The sequence below is a fragment of the Typopeltis vanoorti genome, chromosome 7 (assembly GCF_054136105.1).
Source record: "Typopeltis vanoorti isolate ZY-2024b chromosome 7, IOZ_Tvanoo_1.0, whole genome shotgun sequence".
Classification (NCBI taxonomy): domain Eukaryota; kingdom Metazoa; phylum Arthropoda; class Arachnida; order Uropygi; family Thelyphonidae; genus Typopeltis; species Typopeltis vanoorti.
Genome location: NC_143555.1, coordinates 27,827,931 through 27,855,817, shown reverse-complemented (window position 1 = coordinate 27,855,817; position 27,887 = coordinate 27,827,931). Strand labels below are relative to the sequence as shown.

The 27,887-nt window shown below is 35.5% G+C and overlaps 1 protein-coding gene across 2 annotated transcripts in view; it reads right to left on the bottom strand.

Moving 5' to 3' along the window:
* The window catches only part of Nedd4 (E3 ubiquitin-protein ligase Nedd4), a 523,801-nt gene that overhangs the window by 19,846 nt on the left and 476,068 nt on the right, over positions 1–27,887 (bottom strand). For both annotated transcript variants that reach the window (XM_090395739.1, XM_090395738.1), the window contains exon 20: positions 21,821–22,049. In XM_090395739.1, coding sequence (XP_090251865.1) covers positions 21,821–22,049 — 229 coding nt within the window. The remainder of the gene's footprint in view (positions 1–21,820; positions 22,050–27,887) is intronic.

The following is a 27,887-nucleotide window of genomic DNA, read 5'->3' as shown; positions in this document are numbered from 1 at the left end:
CACTCTTCTCCTTTGTTTTCGAAATTAAGAAATGGGCTGCTGAGTTTAAACGTGGCCGTACCAGCCTTGAAGTTAATCCAGGTGAAGGAACGTCCAGAAAGCGTAACACCAGAAATCACTGATCAAGTGCACGATATGGTATTGGATGACAGGCGAGTCAAAGTAAATGAAATTGCTGAAAATATAGGCATTTCAAAAGAACGTGTAAGATATATTTCACATGAAGAATTGCAAAATAAAAAAGATGGATGCAACGCTTGCTCACAGCAGATCAAAAATTAACTCGCATTAAAATCTCTGAGCAGTGCTTGGAGTGTTTTAACAAGAATAAAACTGATTTTGTGCATTGATTTATTACTATGGATGAGACATGGATTCACCATTACACACCAGAATCCAAACAGTCAAACACAGTGGACAGAAGCACTAAATTAGCATCTTGATGCTAATTTAGTCGGTTCCATCAGCAGGAAAGGTCATGGCATCAGTGTTTTGGGATGTTAAAGGCATTTTGTTTATTAATTACCTTGAAAAGGGTAATTATTCCAATCTTTTAACCAGACGAAAATTAAAGGATCTGCACTGTTATAACATCCACTCCTATTCCCCAGAATTTGGCTCTTTCTAACTTCTTCTCAGAAAGATAAAAAAAAAAAAAAATCAGAACTCCCTGGTGGACACAGGAAGTTAAAGAGGCAGTGAAGGAAAAGAAGAAAGCATATCAAAACTTCCTGTCAAATAAGTCAGCTTGTGCTCTTAGAGAATACAGAGACAAATGCAAGAAAGCTAAACACTGTGTAAAACTAGCTAAACAAAAGTCATGGGAAGACTTTGGCAAGAATATAGAAAATAAATATCAAGAAGTGGCAAAATATTCTGGAAGTTGTTGAAGAAGCTTAGGAATGGAGGAAAGAGTGCTGTAAAAGGAGTTAGAGATGATAAAAGTGATATGAAAATGGAAGAAAGAGATATCCTTGAAGTATGGAGTAATTACTTTGAAAAACTGCTAAATGAAACAAGCAGTGATGACAGCAGAGTGGTAAAAAACACTGACCAGGCATGCAGTCAGGAATACATATCCATACTTGAAGTAGAAAAAGCCATCAAAGGCTTGAAATGTGGAAAAGCAGCAGGAGTAGATGATATTCGACCAGAAATGCTGAAGTATGGTGGTATAAGAGTCTTACAGTGGCTGCACTGCATAGTTCAAAAAGCCTGGACAGAGGGACGAATTCCCGATGATTGGAGTAGAGCTCTCATAGTACCCATATGTAAAAAGGGAAATAAAACTGAATGTGAGAATTACAGAGGCATTTCCCTACTGAGTGTTCCTGGCAAGATCTATGCAAGTATACTTGAGAAACGGTTGAGAAGAATTGTGGAAGAAAAGCTTGGTGAAGAACAAGTTGGATTCAAGCCAAATAGAGGCTGTCAGGATCAGATCTTCACTTTACGACAAATAGCCGAGAAAGCATGGGAATATAACAGAGATCTGTATTTAAGTTTTGTCGATTTGGAAAAGGCATATGACAAGGTGCCAAGAGAGAAGCTATTCAATACGCTACAGTTATATGGTGTCAATGGGGCATTATATCAAGCAATACTTAGTCTTTATTTGAGTTGTAAGTCAGCAGTTAGAATTGAAGGAAGTACAGGAAGATGGTTTAATGTTAAATCTGGTGTGAGACAAGGATGTACATTATCCCCTCTGTTATTCGTTATCTATATGGATCACATTATGAAGGAAAGTGGTATTAAACATGATATCAAAATTAGAGATGTTAATGTCAGCTCTTTGCTTTATGCAGACAATGTTATACTTCTAAATAAATCCGCTACAAGTCTGCAAGATTCTCTGACTAAATTGAATAGCTGTTGTAATAGATATGGTATGAAGGTCAGCAATAAAAAGACAAAGACAATGAAAATAGGCAGAATCATTGAAAATATCAACTGTGTTGTGAATGGAGAATCTGTGGAACAAGTAAAACATTTCAGCTACTTAGGCACGATTTTTAGTGAAGATGGTAAATTAAATATAGAAATAGACAACAGAATCAGCAAAGCTGATATGGTGTGAAGTCAATTGAATAAAGTCATATGGAATAAGAGAGAAATTAGTCGGAACACTAAATTAGCTGTATACAAGACAGTGTTCAAACCAGTTTTAACTTATGGATCTGAGAGCTGGGTCAGAAGTAAAACACTTGACTCAAGACTAGAGACCGCAGATATGAGAGTCCTGAGAAAAATTATAGGGGTAAACAGATGGCATCAATGGCAATATCATATTAAAAACGAGGATATTAGGAAAGAACTTGACATTGTCAGCATCCAGGAATGCCTTAGCAGAGCTAATCTCAGGTGGTATGGTCACTTAAACAGAATGGGCGAAGAAAGATTAGCAAAACAAGTGTTCTCTGCCCGGTTGGCAGGAAAACAACCCAGAGGAAGACGAAGATATAGGTGGATTGATACAGCACAAAGTGCCTTAGACGATAGAAATATAAGATCAGATAATGTTGGAGTCTTGAAAAGTAACAGACTGATTTGGAGGAAATTGTAGATAGGAAGTTAGTAATGATGTAATTTTTTTCATGTAGTAATATCATATCCTGTACACCCCTTGAGGGTACATGGAATAATTACCCTTTTCAAGGTAATTAATAAACAAAATGCCTTTAGCATCCCAAAACCCTGATGCCGTGACTTTTCCTGCTGATGGAACCGACTAAATTATCATCAAGATGCTAATTTAGTGCTTCTGTCCACTGTGTTTGACTGTTTGGATTCTGGTGTGTAATGGTGAATCCATGTCTCATCCATAGTGATGATGACTTCTTCTCAAAACTAAAACTCTTCCTTGCTGGTCAGCGTTTTTTTTCGAATTAAGAGATGATTGCAGCTGTAGAGGGGTATTTTGCCGATCCTACTGAGAACCACTACAGGGACGGGATAATAGTGCTTGAGCATTGTTGGAATAAACGTATTAGTCTTAATACATTTGTATTAATGTATAAGTCTATTATGCTGAAAAATAAAAATAGTTTTGAAATTATAAATTTGTTTTTTCATTGTTAGGCCGAGAACTTTTCGGACCACCCTCGTGCGTGTGACCGGTAAAGTGTGAAAAGCAGGCATTCTATAGAATGCGTAACGTTTTTAGGCAATGTATGAAATGTCTGTTTTATTTTAATATTTTACATACTTTCCCTAGGCATTGTATAGAATATCTAGGCATTATACAGAATGACAAATACTATTTCGGCAAAGTATGAAAAAGGCTTTTATTGAAAAGATGCATGTGAAAATGTAAGTACAAAATGTAAGATACCAGATTTTTCTATAGAAAGAGAAAAAGACCAGTGCTCAACTACTTGTTGCTACAAGGTAGACTGAAATGACATTTTGAATTGCACTTAACTGCCTTTTTCATACAAAAGCACTTCAAATTTCGGCACTTGGTCTTGCAAGTACACCTCCTGAATCCTTGGCCGCTACCCGTGGACAGAGCGGAGGCGGCTGACCGGAGAGCTATTTCATGGTCAGGAATGTCTCCAACTCTCAGTAAGTCCTTGGGACATAAAGTGAATTGTGATCTGGCATAGAGTTGGTTTAAAATTCCTTCAGCAGTTCCAAGTCGGTAAAAACCATCGTTTGTCACACTCATAACAACCGCCAGCAGATTGCGTGAGTCACCCCGTCCCTTGTCGACATCTGGGGATAGAAATTCGCACAGTGGTCCCCAAAGGTGCTGGAGGAAATTTATTGTTGGAATGCATTCATTCTCAATATTGAAGCAAAGAGTACATAAAATATTAACATCATAACCTTCTATTTTCTCATTTCCATCATCTTTACTCTCATGTCCACAGGCGGCATGAACATAACCTAACCATTTCTGGTTAGGTTAGGTTAGGAAGTGCTCTGGCTCTCTGTTTGAGGTGAGCGTCGAAAGTCACGTCACTTGCCTTGCGACATTAAAAGTCACTGCCGGGAGTATTTTATACTTTGCCGATTTGCCTTTGGGCATTCTATAGAATGCCTAGGAAATGTGTGAAAATCCAAGCGTTTCATACTTTGACGTCCCACTTTCGGCATTCTATAGAATGCCGGTTTTCACACTTTGATGGTAACATACATATTTATAAAAACAGAAAAAATTTCTCAGCCCACCTACAATGCTGGCCTGATTAGTCAAGCAGTTAGTGTATCTGCTTTCCAACCAAAAGGCTGCAGGTTTGAATCTTGCCACGAGCAAGTATGAATGTGTCTTTAAGTGGTAGATGAACTTCACTGCTCCGTGCGAGACTACCATGCCACTAATATTGGAGGCCTGAAGTGGCTTGAAAAATTTTGGTCTCTAGAACAGGGTTTCCAGACAGGGTAAAAAATGATACAAACACATTTAAAAGATGTATAGGTAAACTCTCAATGCATAAATTATAATTGGAAAAATTAATTATTTCAAAGCCTCAAACAATTAGAAACAGGCATAAATAGTGATTGCTAATTTGGCTACAAAATAATAATGGATATTAATAATTCTTTAGTTTAACACTTTCTGATATCAAGTCAAGTTTTTACAACAATTACATGTAAATTTTGTAAAATGAGAATTAACTACCAGTGGTCATCATATATATCAGGAAGTGCTATGCTGTTGGTAGTACTAGTTAACATAGCATAACACATTTCCTGAGAGTTTGGGTGTGAGGAAAGTTGTAGAATCAGTGGTAATATAGAGGAAGGGACTGGGGAAGGTATTGAAGAGTCACATCTAAGAAGTGACGTTTGTAGGATTTGTAGAACTAGAAATGATTTGTTATGTTTGCTTACTAATGCCAGAAGTATTTGAAATAAGGGGAACGAAATCGTTGCATTGAGTGAGTTTATTCAGCCCCAAGATTGTTAGTATAAGCAGGACATAGATAAGGATGACATCCTGATAGGAATAGAGATGAATGGATATGATATTTTTTGTAAAGACAGACAGGGAAAAAAGGGAGGAGGAGTATACTGTTGATATTTCACCTTGCAAATCCACCTTAGATGGGCACATATCAATGTGCCCATCTAAAGTGGATTTGCAAGGTGAAAATGGTGGCCGCAGTTCTGAAGCAGTATGGTGTTAGATAGAGGTAAACAGGATGAAATATTCGGTTGGGTGTTGCAATAGACCTGGTAATGTGGAGGGTAATGAGAAGGAAATGTATAAGCAAATTAGCTTGTTAGAAAGAAATAAAGTGATAATTATAGATGACTTTAATTATGGTAATATAGATTGGAACTGAGACACTGCATCTGGGGGCAAAGAGAATGAATTTCTGAAATTTTTAAGACATGATTACTTTAGCCAGCATGTAACAGAGTATACACAAGGATCAAGGGTATTGGATTTGATCATCTCATCAGATGATATTACAAATGGGGTGTCAATCTTTCTCCAGTTGGTCAGAGTGACCACGAGGTGATCACTTGCACAGTGGCAAGGCATTTGAGGACTTCTGTTAGAAAGAGACATATGTGGAATTATAATTCATAGTGAAGAACTTATGGAGACAAAAGTACACATTGGAGCAATTACTTTACTTATAATTAAATACATGACCTCTGCATTGAAGTCATCACCAGGAAAACATACATATATACAGGACACTAGCTACATGACCCTACACAAAAGTAAGGTAAATCTAAATGCTCTGTTAACTGTTTACCCTAGCCTGACCTCTATTGGAAAAAATAAATAAAATAATATATGACTAAATAAAGTATATTCACAAATTCTAAAATAAACTTTTTATACATATCAGTATAATAATATACAGATGATTAAAAAAAAAAAAAAAAATATATATATATATATATATATATATACCATATATGGCGGCATATAAGACGAGGCCTAAATTTTAGGTTTTAAGCTTATGTCGGTTGTATAAGATGACCCCCCCCCAATTTCTTCTTTCTTGTATTAATGCAACGTTAGGTATTGTTCTTATATCCTTTATTTTTATATCTATGCATATCCGTTATTTTTTTGCATAGCATAGATTTAGTATTTACATGAATTACCCTAATTAAGTGATTAGCCCCAATTTTAATTAATTATTAATTTTGCCTTTTTTTTTAATTTTAGGATTATTAAAATTGTTATCATTTAAAATCATGGAACCAGCAACAAAACAAAGAAAGTATGAAGCTCGATTTAAAATAAGGGTAATTGAAATGGCAAAGCAAACTAATAACTGTGTTGCTGCAAGAAAGTTTGACATAACTGAGAAGATGGTAAAAGAATGGAGGAAGAAAGAAGATATTTAAAAAAAATTGCCAAAGAAAATATGTGTGATGAGAATGGGGATTACCCAATGGCCGCAACTGGAAAATCACATTGCAGAATGGGTATTTGAACAAAGGCAGAATGGTTATCTTGTTACAAGAAATATGATTATAGCATATGCACTAAAATGGTAAAGATTGAATCCAGACAAAAGTATAGAATTTCAAGCTACTTCGGGATGGTGTAATCGTTTTATGAACATACAAAATCTGGGAATCTGATAAAAAACGAAAATTGCTCAAAAACTACCAGCAGATCTTGACCACACACTTACCAGTTTCCATAAATTTATTATTCAGTTGAGACAAGAACATAAATTTCTATTGTCAAATATTGGAAATATGGATGAAACTCCTATGAGCTTTGATATAATAAGTAATAAAACAGTGGAGTCTAAAGGTAGTAAGAGTGTGCTAGTTTTCAGGCACAGGTTATGAAAAAACAAGGTTTGCAGTTGTGTTGTCATGTTTGGCTGATAGAACCAAGTTAAAACCTATGATCATCTTCAAACGTAAAACTAAACCTAAGATAAAATTTCCTTGGGATGTTTTTGTACATTTTCACAAAAAAGGATGGATGGACGAAAATGGTGCGAAATTATGGATAAATAATGTGTGGAACACACGACCAGGCAGTATAATGAAGAAACACACTTTATTAGTATGGGATATGTTTCGTGGTCATTTAACTGAGAATACTAAAAGTCTTCTAGGAAAAAATAACACAAAAATTGCTGTTACACCAGGTGGTTTAACTTCTATATTGCAACCACTAGACGTCTGCTTGAACAAACCATTTAAAGATCACATGTGAGAAGAGTGGAATAATTGGATGTTGACTGGTGAAAAATCATTTACATACGGTGGATCTATGCGCGCTGCATCACTTGATATGTTGTACAATTTTGTGATCAAAGCATGGAATAAAGTAAAAGTAGAGACTGTAATAAAATCATTTAAAAAGTGTGGTATCTCTAATCTTATGGATGGTAAGGAGGATGATCTGTTGTGAAACACTGATGAAAATGAAATCAATTCACTGGATTCGAACTGGGATCCATATGATGATCGTTTAAACAATGAATCTGAAGAATTATTTTCAACAGATGAAGAAAATTAACATGAAAATTGAGGTTAATAATTATTATTTGTTTTTTAAGACTTACACCTATTGTGATATTTTAAATAAATTTATGTAACAAAAAATTAATCTGATTTATTTATAAACACTGCCTATTTTCTTATACAACAATGTATTGTAACTACCTAAATGTTCATCCAAGAAATCAAGCTTTCCTTTTTATACTCGCCGTATAAGATGACCCATGATTTCGAGGGGTTTTCTGTAGTATTTGAGTGTCATCTTATTCGCTGACATATACAGTGTGTATACATATATATATAGCACAAATACATTAAACTATTTCTATAGTCTTCTCATACTAAGGTTTTCTTCTGTTGGGACTATTCTGGATGCTATATATGGGTTGAAGATGGGTTCTCCAGATTCTTGGAATTATTAATCCATCATTCTTGTTCAGATTTGGAAAAAGAAATTTCACAGTCATCTTTGAACTTTCTTTCAAACCACGTTTTTTGGAGCAGTGTAGGGACTTGGTGATTTTCCAGTCAATTCTGTGACATGTTTGAAGTGCTTGATCTGACAGGAATGTTTTACCATAGTGGAGGAATTTAATGTGGTGTTTATGTTCATCTTTTCTTATTGGGATGGTTCACCATATTTCCTCTATGTAGGGTAGGTTGCAGGTGTACTGAATTTTGTAAACCTCTGAGTGGAAAAGGTATGGAAGAGGATCTTTGAATGACCTGAGTAAATTTCTTAAGTTTGCAGAAGATTTGAAGGTTTCCTTAATATTATATTTAGGTAGTGTTCTATCTATTTTTTTTGATATGCCCTAATGTGTGGTATGGCATTCTTGTAATCTTTTTTGCTTTTAATGGTATTTTTGTGGAGGATCTTGTGAACTGTAGCCATTTTTTATAAACGTTTGGGTAATAATTTCATATTCTTTGTTCAGCACCTGCTCAGCGGAGAAAATTGTTAGGGCTCTATATTTGAGGGTGCTGATGATCCCTAGTTTTTGTGGTGGATGGTGGTATGAATTTTCATGTACATATTGGCCTATGTGTGTTGGTTTGCAATGGACTGTGAAGGAAAGGCAGCCTGTGAGAAGATGTGTGACAGGTGTGTCTAGAAAATGAAGAGAGTTATTGATTTCAATCTCAATGGTAAATTGGATATGTTTGTGTTGTTTGTTCAGGTGGCATAGGAATGTAATTAACATTTTGTGGCCACGGGGCCAAATGGCAAAAATACCTTAGCCAGACTTTGGGCTTGCTGAATCTAGAGCTCATTGCTCATAGTCTTCCAAGTAAAAGTTAGCTTAAAAATTATTTTGCCACACAAAATATCCGGTGCGAAGTACATGAGCAAAGAGATCCGAGGTCCATTATTTTAGTTTGTGAATATATTTTATTTAGTGATATTTTTATTTTATTTTTATTTTTTCTACCAAAGGTCAAGCTAGGGTAAATAATTAACAGAGCATTTAGATTTACCTTACTTTTATGCAGTGTCATGTAACTTGTGACTTTTACATGTGCATGTTTTCCTGATGATGTCCTCAATACAAAGGTCAAAACGTTGTGTATTATTTTCTTAATTATAATTAATTACTCCAACGTGTTTTTGTGTCCACAAGTTCTTCAATATGAATGCTGACCACTGTGTAACCCTAAAAGAAAGAATGTGGAATTATAAGGCTGGCAATTATGAAAAGTTCAGGAAACAGCTTGCAGCAATAAAACTGAGCAGGCGTGAAATGGATGAATTAAAAGGTAAGGTATGCAATCTGGAGGCAGAAGAAGGTATAATGGAAGATGAACAAAACGAGTGGTTATAACAATCAGTTGCATAAGAAGCACAAAGAGCAGGCAAGGAAGGTGACTTGCTTGATAAGGGTAGCAAAAAGGGCAGTACAAGCAGCAGTCAGCTAATGCAACTAAAAGAAAAAAAATCCTAGGGAATTTTTTTGATATGTTGCCAGTAGAAGAAAGAATGATTATGGAAGAATCGCACACTTATTGGAGAAAATGGATAGTTGAGGTATTCAATTTATAAAAGTTTCATTCTTGTAAACGTGACATCATGCAGAACTTGAACTTGGTAGGAAAGGAGGAGGAGCTGTTAGTAAGTGAGCAGAAGGTATATGAGGATTTAATGAAGCTGTAGGATTTCTGATGCTATTTCACTACATGTTTGGAGGGAATGTTCTGGGAGTTAACAACAGCTTTTATATATCTTTTTAACGAGTCTTGCACTGGGACAAGTTTGAAAGGAATGGAAAGAGGACAAAATTGTTCTGATTCATAAGAGAGGTGAAAGGCTAAGGCTTCGAATGATAGGCCAGTCTTTGTGGAATTGTGGTTAATGTGTTAGAGAGGTTAGTTAGGACCAAGATTTGGCATTGTGTTGATGACAGAAATATACTCTTTGGTGGCCAGCATGGATTTGTTAAAGGAAGATCGTGTTTTAGCAATCTGGTTACTTATTATAATAAGGTGACAAATGCATTGGATAAGGGTAATGCATACACAGTGGTATATTTATATCTTGCAAAGGCCTTTGATAAATTGCCACATGACAAACTGTTAATTAAATTGGAATGGATGGTGCTAAACAGTAGATTAGTGCACTAGATTGGAGATTGGCTGTCTGATAGGTATCACGAGTTTCTATGGAGGAGCGATATCCCAGAAGAGGAAAGTTACTAGTGGTGTCCCTCAAGAGTGTGTTTTAGGTCCACTGCTGTTTAATTTGTATTGGAAGAAGACTGAATGGTGATGTTCAGTTTGTTTTTTCCACCAATATGGACCCGGATCTTTCTGTTGGAGAGAATGGATTCAAAAAGCTTGAAAGTTTTTTTTTGCACCTTATAATATTGACTAGCTTTAGGAGCGCCCCCCTCCACCTGATCCAGACTGTGTCATAAGCTGATGTTGGGTCAATGAAAGCGACTCCAGATTTAAATTTCTTCTGAAAGTTTGCTTTAATCTGTGTTGCCAGGACCTGGTTACAGCAACTTCTTCCTGGCCTAAAGCCAGTTTGTTGCAAAGAGGGAATGCTCTTTCGATGAGTGGAGAAATTCTTTCAAATAGCTTAAAGGTGGAGCAAAGCAAGGAGATAGGTCATAGATTTTTTTGACATTATTTGGATCTTTCCCTGGTTTTGGTACAGCAATTATTTTGGCTTCCCACCACAGTTTTAGTAGTTTTCCAGTTGTTATAATTTTTGAGAAAAGGGTGGCCAGCCATGTTTGACCTTGTCGACCAAGATGTTTCATAAACTTGAGAAGGATACCATCCACTTCTGCAGCCTTGCCATTCTTTGTGAGTTATTACAATATATACTATATATATTACAATATTAATGTGTGTGTGTGGGGGGGGGTTGCATAGAAGACAGGAAGAAGAAGAGGTAATCCCTGAAAGCCGTGTAAGGAGACTATGGGCAAGGTGGTGAGGAGCAGATTTTTTTCAGGGAGAGAGAGTGGTGAGTGATTAGAATGCATTGCCTGACAGGTGAGCACAGAGACAGTGAACATACTAAGTCTCAGTATGATAAAATGTGACATCCCATGATGAGTCTTTTGACTTCATGGAGGTTTAATAATAATGTTTAATAATATATGATGACTGCTGGTAGTTAATTCTCATTTTACAAAAATTTGCATGTAGTTGTAAAAACATTAACCTTACTTGATATCAAAAACTGTTAAAGTAAAGAATCATTAATATCCATTATTCATTATTATTACAGTCACTGAGATGAACATTTTTCCCTTGAATTTTGGTCAATAGCATTTAATTCACTTCAGTTCTACACATGAGAGGCAGTAAGGTCTATAGCAAATAAATGCTATGTGTCGGGCTGGATTGAAGAGCAAAGTAATGAGTGGTGATTCCTCTTGAACACCTAGAAGGTGCAGTCATAGGGGAATGATTCACTGGGAGGGCTGTTCACAGAACTAAGGCAGATGCAATGAAAGATAACTACGAGTATTGTTCTGTGAGTCAGCTGTTCAACCAAGAAAAAAAAAAAAAGGATGTTAGCAGCTTTTGCTGTAGGCTTTGCAAAAATGGAAAGAAAAATGGAATGTAGTTCTGCTGAACAATGTTGATGGAAATATTTGTAAAGAACATGCAGGAAATGACCATGTGTGAGATGTGGCCAAAGAGATTCTGTGAAAAAGAAAGGAGTCATTAATCAACTCAACTACTCTCTTCCAAACAGCATCAAAAAATTTTAGATATTTTAGGTGATGTGAAATGTGAGATGGCTGTGCAATAATAGCAATAATAAAATCTTTATCCTGTGAAGTGAATTCATCCAAAATCTTATTGATCTATGCTTGGGTGGAATTTCTATAAGAGTGGTTGAGATTCAGTTGCACCATTGTAACATTTAACTTGAAATTTTCTATTCTGTTCTACTTCATTTACTATTCCATCTCTGTAACCTTAACTATTTAGATTACAAACAAGATGGAAAATTTAATCACGTTTTCTGTAATTTAATCCAGACATTTTAAAATGACAATGACTTGCACATCAATACATTCTACATTTTAACTTCTAAGTAGATAGGAGCTGGAATTCAGAAACTGGTAGATAAAGAATTTATACACTGCCAGGAACAGAATGATTCTGTCAAGGGATGTATTATAAATTTGCTCTCATTCTATGAACTAGTTATGGCTTAGCTAGGTTAAGAAAATGGATACAAAATGATATTACTGAACTTGGAAGGTTACAGTGTAAAGTGGAGTGGATGGGAATGGAAAACAAACTGGTGACATGGAGAGGAATGTGGCTTTCCAACAGGGATCCAAAGTATGAAAGGAAGAATCACAGTGATTGAGGGTGACCTATGATGCACTATAGGGTGTCTTTGAATTGTTAGCATTCAATTTGTATATTAATGACACTGGAAAATGGCCTAGGGTGATAAGGAATTATCTTGATATGCAGTTTCTGCAAGCAGATCTGAACATTGGTATGAACAAATGATCATGGATACTAGTTTAATGTGATAAATACAAAGGCACTCTGGTCTTGAAGTTATTCCTGATGACATATTATGTTGATGGGATTTTTCTCCATGACATTAATGAAGTTAGGGTTCTTGTGGTGATGGAGAAGTTTATGCTGAAACCGATGAATTACATTATAGAGCAGTGAAAAACAACACAGAAGATAACAGTGATGTCGAGAACGAAGTAACATGCATGAATAAGACAGTCATTGTACTTTTACAAAATGACAGAACTATATCTGATCTCCAGGGTTCTGGGTGGGACCAGGAAATGGTGTAGAGGAACAGAGGTGAGTAACAAAGATATCAATCCTGATCATAAGCTCAGATTAACATGTGCCACTGACTACAAACATGTTCATTCCTACACCCAATACTTTATATATACATTATGTATGTGTGTGTGTGTATATATATATATACACACACACACACACACAGATATGTGTGTATGTGTGTGTATACACCATATTTTTCCGTGTATAGGACAATACACTATTTTCTAAAATTTTTAGACGAAAAAATTGGGGTCATCTTAACATGGGGGGTAACCGGTTGAGAGACCCGCAGTTGTCAATGCAAAACTGTTGGTACCTTGTCTCCGTGAACAGGCTTCCACCAATCACTGCCTTTGTTAACTCTATCGATTGACGTCATTAACGGCTAATTCTGAATAAACCAATCAGAACTCTGAAAGTATTCATACGTCTGCAACTCCGTTGGTGGGGTAAGTTAATGCATTAACAATATTTTGAACACTAGTGCATAAAAATGTCCAAAAATAAAAAATGATTGTTATATTCTTCAAAATTCAAGTTAAAAGTCATCAACTGCGCAAAAGAACATGGAAATAAAGCTTCACAGAGACAGTTTGGACCTCCTCCCACTGAATTTATGATTAGACAGTGGAGAAAACAGGAAGAACAACTACTCATGATGACAAAAAAGAAGAGGGCCTTAAGAGGAAAACCAGCAAAATGGCCAAACTTGGAGCAGAGGCTTAAGACTTGGATTAGGGAGCAGTGCTAGAGTTTGATATGAGTGTTAACCAAGCTAATTCGATATGAGGCAAAATAGTGCTTCAACTTCATGAGGAGAGAAGGGATGGCCATGAGAATATGAACCAAGTTAGTCCAGAAAACGCATCCCTAAAAATGCATCTTAGTATGTTCTGTTTTATGTTTAAAATAAAACAGAACATACTTTAAAATTCAACCTAGACATTCAATTGTAGCCTATGCTTGAGTGTCTTTTTTATGACTGTATTATGTCTTATTATTGTACATATGTCTATTACTATGTCCATATATATTAAGGATTAATGTAACTTTTCATGTGTGAGCCATACTAAATAAATAAATAAATATGTTTAAAATATTGATTTCTTAATTTTGGGTTTGAAAAAGTAGGGTTCATCTTATACATGGAAAAATACAGTAATTATCAGTTAGCACTCTGATTGTGAATTATGAGATAATTCATAGTTGGCCACCTAAACTAGGGAGCTGATAAGAATTATCTTATGTTGTTGCCAACTATCAGATAATCTACAACATAGACAGGTATTTCAAAGGGAGAAAGAAGCTTGAAATATTGAAATTGAACTAAATGCTTTTTTTATAAGTGAATAAATGAGAGAAGTAATCACAGTGATAAATAAGTGCTGACTACAAGATAATTCATAGGCAGATGTATGTCAAATGGGAGAATATGAAGCCAAGCATACTGAGTAACTATAGAAAAATTCAATTTATACTTTTACAAGCAAATAAAGGAGAGAACTACCACAGCAGAATTTTACAAATACATTTTCAGAGCTTAACTGTTTATATTACTGGTTCAAAGCTTCTAAACCCTTACGGAAAGAGAGTGCCAAGCACATTAGAAGTGAGCAACACTTAGGTCACATTAACATTGCCACTAAGCCACTTGTCTTTTATATGTAAAGTAATTTTCTTTAGGAGCCCATATGCGAAATATCTCACAAATGACATATGTAGAAGAATTATTTACCATAAGCCAACCACAAGATAATTTGATTCTGGTTGCTTTACTCAAAAAGTATCTACAGTGACAAAGTGTATAACCACCTACAAACAGTACTGGACAACAGCCAATTCATGCCCTCTTATATTTCTATTTGTTTCCATTATTTATGTTGTCATGGGTCCTGCAAGCTTTACCAAGTAATGTTTAGTTTACAGTTGCTAATGTTATATTTACATTTTTTTCTGCATTTATTCAGAAGTCAAAACTTTTATGACCATTAAAACCCACTTTTCTCTAGTTTATACTTCATTGGTCAAAAGTGTCCTGTCATCATCATCAAATTCCTGCCATGTACCCCCAAGGGGTGTACAGGATATGACAGTACTACATGAAAAATTTACATCATTACTAACTTCCTATCTACAATTTTCCTCCAAATCAGTCTGTTACTTGTCAAGACTCTAACATTATCAGATCTTATATTTTTATCGTCTAAGGCACTTTGTACCGTATCAATCCACCTATATCTTGGTCTTCCTCTGGGTCGTTTTCCTGCCAACCTGGCAGAGAACACTTGTTTTGCTAATCTTTCCTCTCCCACCTGAGATTAGCTCTGCTAACGCATTCCTGGATGCTGACAATGTCAAGTTCTTTCCTAATATCCTCATTTTTAATATGATATTGCCATCACGCCTCTAATTTTTCTCAGGACTCTCATATCTGCAGTCTCTAGTCTTTGGTCAAGTGTTTTACTTCTGACCCAGCTCTCAGATCCATAAGTTAAAACGGGTTTGAACACTGTCTTGTATACAGCTAATTTAGTGTTCCGACTAATTTCTTTCTTATTCCATATGAATTTATTCAATTGACTTCCCACCATACCAGCTTTGCTGATTCTGTTGTCTATTTCTATATTTAATTTACCATCTTCAGTAAAAATCATGCCTAAGTAACTGAAATGTTTTACTTGTTCCACAGGTTCTCCATTCACAACACAGTTGACATTTTCAATGATTCTGCCTATTTTCATTGTCTTTGTCTTTTTATTGCTGACCTTCATACCATATCTATTACAACAGCTATTCAATTTAGTCAGAGAATCTTGCAGACTTGTAGCGGATTTATTTAGAAGTATAACATCATCCGCATAAAGCAAAGAGCTGACATTAACATCTCCAATTTTGATATCAGGTTTAATACCACTTTTCTTCATAATGTGATCCATATAGATAATGAATAACAGAGGGGATAATGTACATCCTTGTCTCACACCAGATTTAACATTAAACCATCTTCCTGTACTTCCTTCAATTCTAACTGCTGACTTACAACTCAAATAAAGACTAAGTATTGCTTGATATAATGCCCCATTGACACCATATAACTGTAGCGTATTGAATAGCTTCTCTCTTGGCACCTTGTCATATGCCTTTTCCAAATCGACAAAACTTAAATACAGATCTCTGTTATATTCCCATGCTTTCTCGGCTATTTGTCGTAAAGTGAAGATCTGATCCTGACAGCCTCTATTTGGCCTGAATCCAGCTTGTTCTTCACCAAGCTTTTCTTCCACAATTCTTCTCAACTGTTTCTCAAGTATACTTGCATAGATCTTGCTAGGAACACTCAGTAGGGAAATACCTCTGTAATTCTCACATGCAGTTTTATTTCCCTTTTTATATATGGGTACTATGAGAGCTCTACTCCAATCATCGGGAATTCGTCCCTCAGTCCAGGCTTTCTGAACTATGCAGTGCAGCCACTGTAAGACTTTTATACCACCATACTTCAGCATTTCTGGTCGAATATCATCTACTCCTGCTGCCTTTCCACATTTCAAGTGTCCTGTCTGATGATATATATTTTTGAAGAGAAAATACTACCAACAACGTTTTAGTACTGGAAGCAAGTTGATGCATTAGACTAATAGTAATCCTTCTTAGAGTACTATTAAAAATTATGGTTTTTATGACAAAACATTCAAATACACCCTGATTTGAGGGATGTATGAATATTAAGCTATTCCCAAAGCTAGAGCAATGGGATTAGCATACATTATAATATAAACATCCCATATTTGACAGGACACTTTCAATCAATGAAGTATAAACTAGAGAAAAGTGGGTTTTAATGGTCATAAAATAACTAAAGAAAATAAAAATAATCCCCTAGGTTTTGCCACTAAATGCTTTCGCTTCTTCTGGGTAAACACAGAAAAAAATATAAACATAACATTGGCAACTGTAAACTAAACATTACTTGTCAAAGCTTGTAGGATCCATTACAACACAAATAATGGAAACACACAGAAATGTGAAAAGGCATGAATTGGCTGTTGTCTAGTACTGTTTGTAGGTGGCTTGCTGAAAAACTGAAATCTGATGAGAGATTTCCAAATGCCACACAAGATCATTCAATGATTTTTATTATGTGTGCTATGTAAAACCATGGTAGATTCTTTTATCTTGCAAGAGATGAAGTTGCTTTTAAGTAGGACATAGAGCATTTGTTTCAATCAATGTCATAATGTGTCTGTGGGAAAAATGAAGAACTAAGCCAGATTTATCTTCTCTGTTGTGAGCAATGTCCCAAAGATGTTCTTTCTGTATTATTTCAAAACTTCTTGAAGGATGACCTATATGTGAAAGATCAGTAGGTAATTCTGTAAATCCCAGGATGTTTGTAGAAGGGATATGGTCTTTTTAGGGGAGTGGAGCAGACTCCATTTAGTAAGAATATGGTTTATAAGTTGCCCTAATGTCACGAGGTTTAAAGAGACTGGCAATATTAATAGAACATCTACTGATGTATGCAATGGAAACAGAGTCTCTGTCGATCCACTGTACAATCCTGATATTTTTACAGACTCCATTCCCATGCAAAGAGTATACATATATATTTTTTAAAAAACAATAATTATACTGACTAGGAACACCAAGAAAGGTATGATAAAAACTTTAATCAAACACGACTAGTTTTGTCGGAACGCCGCTTCAGGTGTGTAAATAACTAGAAAAGAACTGGAAAAATAACAAGTTAAAACACATGGACTTCTCATATAAAACAAATTGGGAATAGTGACAGTCAAATTTGAACTGTTGTCAACGTGGCAGGTCTAGCGTGAGGCATATGTGAGTGGCTACTGACTCAAGAGCACCAGAATTGAATCGTTGCGCTGTAAGAGTCAGACAAGCTGTAGCTTAAATTATTGTTCATGTGTGATGGGTCCAGAACTATTTCTTTAGATTCTAAGATAAGCCTCTCTAGTTCGTCACCGCATTTAAGATAGTGGTCGTAAGGTACAAGTCTATCTGGTGTTGGCGCTCTTCTAGATTGGAGTTAGAGGAAAAAAGAACATGACTGGAGAGGGCATTTGCATGGGTTCTCTTGTAAGAGATGTCATGTTGATGCTCCTCAAGACGTAGTGAGACAGACTTATCTGTTTGTCCATAATAAGGTTTATCGCAGCTGCAGATGATTTTGTAAACTCCTGGAAATTGAAGTTGGTTGTTTTTTTTGTTTGGGTTGACTCAGGAAAGAATGACGTTTTGGAAGGGTGGTGAAGTAAGTTCTGATGTTGAATTTCTTCATAATTTTTGCCAGTTTTGGTGATAGAGAGCTTACAAGCGGCAATTGAATGTGTGTAATAGGATTGAAGTTATCTTCTTGCTGAGGTTGAGGACATGGATATAGACGTTTAGTTATGCTTCGAGATGAATAGCCATTGTTTAAGAATGTGCTTTTGAGGTGGTCAAGTTCTATTTGAAGATCTTCTTCTGAAATAAGAGATCTCGCCCGATGGGCCAGAGTGGAAATAATACCAAGTATTATTCAACATCAGAACTTACTTCACCACCCTTCCAAAACTTCATTCTTTCCTGAGTCAACCCAAACAAAAACACAACCAACTTCAATTTCCAGGAGTTTATAAAATCATCTGCAGCTGCGGTAAACCTTATTATGGACAAACGGATAAGTCTGTCTCACTACGTCTTGAGGAGCATCAACGTGACATCTCTTACAAGAGAACCTGTGCGAGCACCCTCTCCAGTCATTTTCTTTTCTCCGCTAACTCCAATCTAGAAGAGCGCCAATACCAGATAGACTGGAACCTTACGACCACTATCCATAAATGCGGTGACGAACTAGAGAGGCGTATCTTAGAATCTAAAGAAATAGTCCTGGAACCATCACACATGAACAAAATAATTTAAGCTACATCTTGCCTGACTCGCACAGCGCAAAGATTCAATTCTGGCGCTCTCGAGCCAGTAGCCACTCACGTATGCCTCACGCTAGACCTGCCATACGGACAACAGTTCAAATTTGACTGTTACTATTCGCAATTTGTTTTATATGAGAAGTTCATGTTTTTTTAACTTGTTATTTTTCCAGTTCTTTTGTAGTTATTTACACACCTGAAGAAGTCGGCATTCTGACGAAACTAGTCATGTTTCATTAAAGTTTTTATCATACCTTTCTCAGTGTTCCTAGTCAGTATAATTATTATTTTTTAAAATGTCTACAAGCCGAGTGAATAGAAGCTATAATATATATATATATATATATCCTTCAATTACCTAGTGATCTGGCCTTTCACATATAAGCCAAACTTCAAGAGTGTGTGTGTGTGTGTGTGTGTGTGTGTGTGTGTGTGTGTGTGTGTGTGTGTAGTCGCTTCTCACTGTAACGAAGTAAAAATTCTTGACCAGAGTTCAAGAGGTGTAAATATGCCATGTTAAAAGAAATTCACCGTAGTAAACTATCTACTATAACAAGCTGATTAGTCACTATTGAGTTTGCTATAGTGAGGGTCTACTGTATATTATCAAATAAAATACTTTGTATGACCGTAATCACTGAGAAAAAAAACAACAACAACCCTGCTTTGCAAACTTTCAAGATCCTCTTAGTTGATTATTCTTCTTTATTAATTGATATTTTGAAATTTTTTAAGGTTTTGAAAGGACTGTTGATGGCTTTTGTTACCCTGTGGATGATACCTTCAATGATAAAATTAAAAACCAAGACTAAGAAATAGCTTATACTACATTCTTTTCGGTTCATCTATATTACAGTTTACAAGACTATTTATATTTATAGAGCTATTTACTGCTTGAAACAGCTTCCTAGAGATGTGTTTGGCAGTAACAGCATAACTAAAGAATAGAATTTCACATCCAGGAACATGAACAGCAATGATGTGTTATGGGAATCCAGATTACAAACTTGTGTGCATCAAAGGGGCATAGTCTCTTTCAATTCCTTCAGAGTTGTTGAATAAACTGCTTTTTTGATGTACTTGGTAAGGATTACACTATCCATATCCCAAAAGAGCAAAAGAAGAAAGACGTCTGTTAAGGAGGATAAAAAGAAGAAAGGGAAACTGGATCGGACATATTCTGAGAGAGAGAGAATAGAATCATCAGAGATGCCATCGAAGGAAAAATAGACGGAAAAAGACCCAGAGGAAGAGTAAGGAAAACGATGTTAGATGATAATGGATACAGGTGCACAACCTTGAAAGAGAAGGCTGATAGCAGGAGAAAGTGGAAGGAAAGTTTTTGCTACTAAGAGAAGAACCTGCTCAATTGCAGAAAACTCAAGAAGAAGAGCCCAAAAGACAATGGCAAGACCCCCCGCTGACTTTTGGGTTTGGAACTTCTTTGGTCGTGGAGAACCTTTGTGTCTCCCCTCATTCACAATATGAGGGTAGATGACATGATAGGATACAAAGTAATACACAGATATTTATGTGCATTAACTACACACACACATCAAGTATACCTAGCATGATATGATGTGTTTCAAGTGTTTCTTTAAATTCGTGAATAGGAAATTGTCAGATGGGACCAGGTCTTGTGAATAGGGTGGGTGAAGCAGACATTGAAAGCCCAAGTTACGTATTGTCTGTTGGGTTTCATGAGCAGTGTGAGCAGGTGTGTTGTCCTGCAAAAGCAACATGCCCCTGCTCAGTTTTCTGCAGCATTTTCCCTTCAGAGTTGTGAATAAACTGTTTTTTTTTTGAGGTACTTAGTAAGGATTACACTATCCATATCCCAAAAGACAATGGCAAGTTCCCTGCTGACTTCTGGGTTTGGAACTTCTTTGGTCGTGGAGAACCTTTGTGTCTCCCCTACATTGACTGTTGTTTGGTCTCTGGGTCATAGTGATGAAGCCATGTTTCATCATCAGTCACAATACGAGCAAAAAAATTTGAACCAGATTTCTCAAAATGACCCAATATTCCTTGAGATGACAGCACACACTTTCTCTTTTGCTTGGCATTCAAACATTTGGGGATCCACTTCACAGAGAGCTTCAACATGTCCAGATGTTGGTGGATAATAAGCTCATTCCCTGGATATCCCTAGCATCTTTGTAATATTTTTGGCTGGTTTTCATCTATCATCAACGATCATGGCATGCACTGCACTGATGTTTTCAGGTGTGATTGCTGTGAAAGGTGTTCCTGACCTGGGGGCATCTTTGTCTCAGGATGCCCATTTTAAACTTGGCTACCCATCTAGCAACTCTCTGACATGCTGGGGCATAGTCCCCTAAAGTCTCACACAAAGTTTGGCAAATCTCAGTTGCAGACCTTTCCTGCTGCATGAAACTTGATGACCCACACCTCTGTGTCTTCAAATTTTTTCAGAACCTCTGACATGTCTTTTTATATATCCTAAAATTAAAAGAACAAATTATTACAATCTGATGAAACATGGGGATTAAAGGGTTTTTAAGATACGTTCTTTCTTGTGGTTATATCAGTTGCATTAATATCATTTTTGTTCTAGGTGCTTATCAGAACTTTCCAACTCCCATAGGGGATACTTGTATCTAGTACTGGCAACTAAAATTTTTACATTGGTATATTACTCAGCATGCTATATACTTAGCAAAATTTGAGATGCGGTTTCCATACGAATATTTTCTTGTTGGTGTTCTAGGTTTCTTTGTGTATTATTTAATACAATGCTGGCCTGGTTGGCTGAGTGGTTAGCATATCTGCTCTCCAGCCAAATGGCTGCGGATTTGAATTCCTGAGTGGGCATGGATGTTTGTGATTGTCAGTGGAAATACTATTAGTGGTGGCAGGCAGTAGATGGCATTGGTGTAGTTGGTAGATGGAGTGGTGGAGACAGAGAGATGTAGAGTAGGTGTCCTCCCTCGATGAGTCTTTGGACTCCCTGGAGGTGTCACGTAATAATACAAAAATAATAGTAACTAATCTCATCATGTACAGTTATCCTTTGTCATTTTGAAAGCAAACACATTTTGGCACTCAGTAATACCAATATAAAACCTGACTTTTTTTTTTTTTTTTAAAAAAAGCAAAAACATTTTATAGTACTTAGATTATTAGTTACTAACCCTCCAGAACCACTGAATAACAATGTGATTAGGATGATATCCTCCTTTGTAAACAGTATTCTGTTTCCAATCTTTTACATCTATTTTACCAATTCCACACATCAGCAGTTCTAATTCATGCTCATCAAACAGCTTTATTAAATTAAGAGGAATAATTTCACTAAATCCTTCCAAGAATGCATTCATCTGGGGTTGGATGCGAGATACAAATCGCCACTGAATCACAAGACTGAAGGGGAAAAAAAAAAAAAAGATGCATTATACACATTAATAACACAGCCTAAATACATAAAAGAAGCCATTATTTAAAATACAGTACTAAAGATCATGAATAATTGTTTAACAATTGTAAAAATTAGGATTTACTCTTATATTTATCCATTTGTTATGTGGGCATTCTTGAGAGAAAAAAGAGCTAAGAAACAACAAACCCACATTAAAAAGGTGATTATGTCATCTGTTTACAATGCAAATCACAGCTGTACATCCTGAAGAATATATTATCAGCAATCAAAAGAACCCAATAACATTCTTACACATCAATTCCAATGAGATTAAATGTATGTAATATCTGTGAAAAGTTTATGGTGATTTCTATGAAATGCATTCTGACATATAATTGGACCCACAGTGGGATTCAAACCCATGACCAAGTTGAAGTACAGAGAAGCTGCCCAACCAAGCCAACATTTTAAGTTTCAAATATGTGTATAATTAATTATATACTGGACAATATTTTGATGAAGCTTTCCAGAATTTTATGTTCACATGTAATTCTAGTGATAATTTCTGCCATTTATGATTAATAATTCTGAAAAATGGAAAAAAAAAAGATATATTAAAAAAATGGGAGGGGAGATTAATTGTATATATTAACAGTATATAAGGTGACACTTTACAAAATTGCATACTGACATACTTTCTGATGATAGTTTTCTTCGATTCACTATTGATATTTAAAATAAAAAAAATAAATAATTGATGGTGAATGAGCATCTCATCTCATCTCTCTCGAAGAAAAAATAATAAAATCTAAATTGAATTTTATGAAGTGCCTTCATATAGTTCCAGTGAACGCCAGTGTTAATGACATAGGATGCCAGTCCAGATTTTTCATATTTTGAATATTTGATATAATCTTTATATTTTTGAATATCACCTCAATTAAGTGACCAGACTATCCACAATAGGAGCAAGGCATCTAATAAATCCCCAAGAAAGGATAACAGTTTTCAAATGGTTTTGGTAGTATTTACACCATATCTGTGAAAATCCATGGTAGCCTTTCTATATCCCTTCAAGGTATGATATAGAAACTCATACCATCTGAATGAGGTCTGGCTGAGGACCGATATTTAGCAAAGATCTTTTGAATGTTAACCTTGATAATGTTTAGTAGAAATTAAGGTAGTTTTTATGTTCTTTAGTTCATTTAAATGACTGGACTCCTCAGAACAGATGGACTGAGCATGGTAAGCCAAAGTCTTCACAATACCTACCTTCTATGATAGGTAAATTATTATTATTATTATTACATGACACCTCCAGAAAGTCCAGACTCATCGAGAAAGGACACCTGCTCTACATCTCCGTCTCCACCATTCAATCCACAAACTACACCAATTCCATCTACTGTCCGTCACCACCACTAGCATTTCCACAGACAATCGCAAACATCCATGCCCACAAAGGGATTCGAACCCGCAGCGTTTTGGCTGGAAAGCGAATATGCTATTTGCTCGGACAACCAGGCCAGAAAAAAATTATGCCAATGACAGTTGAATATACTGACTTGTAAATATGGGTTTCAGGCAAACTGAAAACTGAATAACTTCATTAGGATTATGTGTTTTTAATGTATCCAAAAGAGGAAGATAGTTGTTTGCTACTTTTCAATAATAAACTTAATGACTATTAATTAATTTTTCCATTTCTTAGTCTATAAAATTAATATGACTAATTATACAGGGTGTCTGTTCATCTTGGACCTCCCTAATTTCAACATGTCACTATTACTGAAGTGTATGGACCATGGTGTTGAAATCACCAAGTTTTTGTAAAAAAAATTCTGGATGAAACTTGTAGTCTCTGAAATGTTTGAACAACACAAACCTTACATATTTCTGAATTTTAATTTTTTACCATTCTTCGAAACTAGGGAGGTCCAATGTGGACACCCTATGTAAAGTCTATAATTCTTCACTAAATATGATGTAAAAATTCTTACAAACTGGAATAACCATTGCAAATTTTCAATCACAAGACACTACACCTAATCTTAACAATTTACCAATGAAAGAGGATTAAATCTGCACATCATTCAAAATAACATGTGAAACCTATCTCCAACATATCTTAATGTTAAGGATACGTACTGGTTTAAGATGGCAACAATTCATCTTCCTGTATTACGTTATTAGATAAAAAAAATTAATCTGAAGCTTAAGAAATATTTCTTCTAATTTATTCGTATTCACAGTAACATACACTTGCAAAATACTTATCAAATGATTCTGTAACTCCAACTAGATCATTCAAAACTGGTTCCAGGCAAATATTATGTTTAATGTGTTTCCATTACCTCAGTTCTTTTTACTTATCCATAAAAGATTTCCATGGGAGAAGAAATTAATATTGGGTACTAAAGGATTAACAACATCTATGGTATATTAAAAGGATCACTAGTTAGGAAGAGATCAAGGTTATTTGGAGTGCAGCAAGGATCTTGGACAATCTACATGGCATCACTGGTGGCTGAATGCCTTAGCATCTCTATTTGCTTTTCCAATTTTTGGCCAAGTGGCCAAAAATTGGAAAAGACTTGGGTTCAACTCTTATTGTGGTGAGAGGATCATTATATGGCCTTTTTCAAATGAAGGTGAGTTAGCTGATTACATACAAAAGCAGAAGGGTTTTTTCCTTTGGAAACAGAGGTTTTTTTTTTATCTCACATACAGACAAATCGACCCTAGTATACCTGCAATTTACAGAGAAAATAAACTATTAATGTCAGTAAATGGTGGTGTGAGTGTAGATGGAGAATAAGTAATGTAGACAGTGGATGGAGTGTACTCTTGCAACGAGTCTTTGGATTCATTGGAGATGTCACGTAATAATAATAAATGTCATATTTGAAATGGATATGTGTATAAATGTTAAAAAGCAATACTTATTAATGAAAAAAAAAAACTGGATGTTTTTAATCGAATTAATTTATTTATGAATTAACTTTTCAATTTGTGTATTCACACAGCTGGGTGGTTGGACAAGTGGTCAGTATATCTGCTTTCCAACCAACAGGCTATAGTTTCCAAATCCCATTGTGGACATGGAGGTTTTGTGAATATCTTTAGGTGGTAGATTAATTTTTATTGCCTGGTGTGAGATCATTACTCTCCTTACTGAAGGTCACAGGTAGATTGAAAAATTTCTATGTTGGCTCTTCTCTAAAATTATCTAACTCTTTGTCCCCCAACTGTACTAATATTAATATATTATACACTAACAACCTTTTTTGGGTGAAATTTAGATAAAAAAATCTACTTCTCCTTTTGTGACTTCTCATGGGTTGTTAAGGTAAAATTAATACACAGGAGGGTAAAGGTAACAAGAAGTCATCCCTGAAAATTGTATAGAAGAGTGGTGTGAATGAAGACTAGGTTTTTCACAGGCAAATGGATTATGCCTGTGAAAAATTCACAGAAATCATTACAGTAAGTGATTTCTGTGAATTTGGATGCTGAATAAACTAAGTTAAAATATGATGGATGTAACAAAGGAGCAGGATTTTCATAATGCATTCTGACGATACAGATGTGTGTTATTAATAACAGTATGTAAAATTAAGTTGAAACTGCCCCTCAGAAAGAACTCCATGGTTCAATGCATTTTTTTGTATATGCTCATTACTAGAATTTTCAGGTCACCCATCCAAAATTTTCAACTTACAGAAAGCCTAGTTACACAGACAAATAATCCTAATGCCCATTACCATAATCATCATCTAAAACAAAAGTTGGTACATCCAAACTTTTAGCTTACAGAGCTACTCTGATTTGTTGTTTGGGGGGAGAGACCCAGAAAACAGAACTATAACATCAGGAAAACACTTTATCACAAACAAAGTATAACAGAAATAAAACCAGAAATATTATTTGCACTTCAGCTCTGGAATGCACACCACAATTTTTTTTTTTTTTTTGATGCACAACCAATTATTATTATGAACAACATCTTTTGCAAATAAGAACCTGTCAGAAACTATGAACCTGTATTTTATTATCATTATTAACACGTTGACTGCCACGGCAATTTTCAGGATTCGGGTCTCAGAAGCCAATTTTATTTAATCATATCATATTATTCAAAATCCTAATTATAATGCATAGTAATCACCAAAAAACATACAGAATATTAATAGAAAGGGGGATGGTAAATCCCTTTATGTTTTAATAGCCGGGTACGAAACTCGGATTGAAATCCATAGAGTTTCATGCTGAAAAAAACTATCGGCACGCCCAAGTATAAATGATCACTTGGATAGTACAACACCAGGGCAACTCCATGCAAAGGTGGAGCAAGCTCACTCACTAACTTTAATATTCTTTCATAATGTAAAACCCAGCTCCTAAGAGATGTATATATATTGTTTTACATTATGAGAAGAGGTCACTACCCAGACCGGTTTCATTTTGTTACTAATTTAATAAGCCGAAAGGCTTATTAAATTAGTAACATACAGAATGTGTTTTTTTTGGAAAAAAAGGTCTCACGATTTATCTTCTAGTGGCATATGTAATAGAAAGTTCTTCGCAGTAGCCAACTATGAGTTAATTCGTATTCAGACATGCTTTGACTTGTCGTTGTTTCGCTAAAGCAGAGTTAGCAATGCGTGTGTAAGTTCGTCACTAGTGAATCAAACTTAGTTGAGTATATTACATTTACTTCCTTCTTGAGTATTTCGTTTTATAATTATTATTATAATATATATTTATAACTTCACAATATGGATAAGAAAAGACCACTGACTCAAGAACTTGAGTACTATGCTAATCTAAGTGAGTCAGAATTTGATGAGATTTTTGCCGAGGATAGTTACCAGTAGCGATTATGAACCTTCTGAGGATTTAAGTGAAGACAGTGAAGATGAAGTCATCCCTGAGCATGAAGATAATCCTGATACTTCCCAAGCAATAACATCAAATATGAAGGATAATTTGTGGACCAAAATACAACAAGATCCTGAACAATTTATTTTCCAAGAGAACATTGGTTTGAAATTGGACACAACAGATTTTACAGTACAAACATTGACTTATTTTTTTTTCAGAAGAGTTTCTTGCATTACTGGTAGAACAAACTAATTTATATGCTGAGCAAGAAATTGCAAAACTTCCATGAGTAAGAAAATCTCACAGGGCATCACAATGGAAGGACCTCAGCATCACAGAAATGAAAGTTTTTATTGGACTTTTATTACAAATGGTCCCTTGTTCTTTTCCAACAATAGAGCTGTTGGAAAAGAACAAGCCCTTGTTCTTTTCCAACATTACTGGAGTAAAAACCCACTTTACAATATAACGTTTTGGCGATCACAGATGAGTCGAAATAGATTCCAGTTGTTATTGCGTTATTTTCACTTCGCTGATAACTCAATACCATCCTCTGACACCATACAAGGTAAGACCGATATTGAATCATTTTAATAATATTATGTGCCTAATTAAATCACTTAAGGAATTGAACAATGTAGATACGAATATAAATTAAATTACACTTTAATAAATATTTCTGATATTTTGACAACGTCGCATTGCCATCTTCAAAAGGAACTTACAAAAAAAGGCACGTGCATGTAGGCACTACAACACAGTAACTGAGAATGAAGAGATGAAGCTATTGTTCTCCTAAAAGTCCTGATGGTGCCCTCTAGCAGGCTAAGCAGGTGTTCTTGGCCATTGGGCTGAAGGTCTGCTGATGTAAGCCTCCCAAGGGATTGGGAGGCGACTTTTAGGAGAACAATAGCTTCATCTCTTCATTCTCAGTTACTGTGTTGTAGTGCCTACGT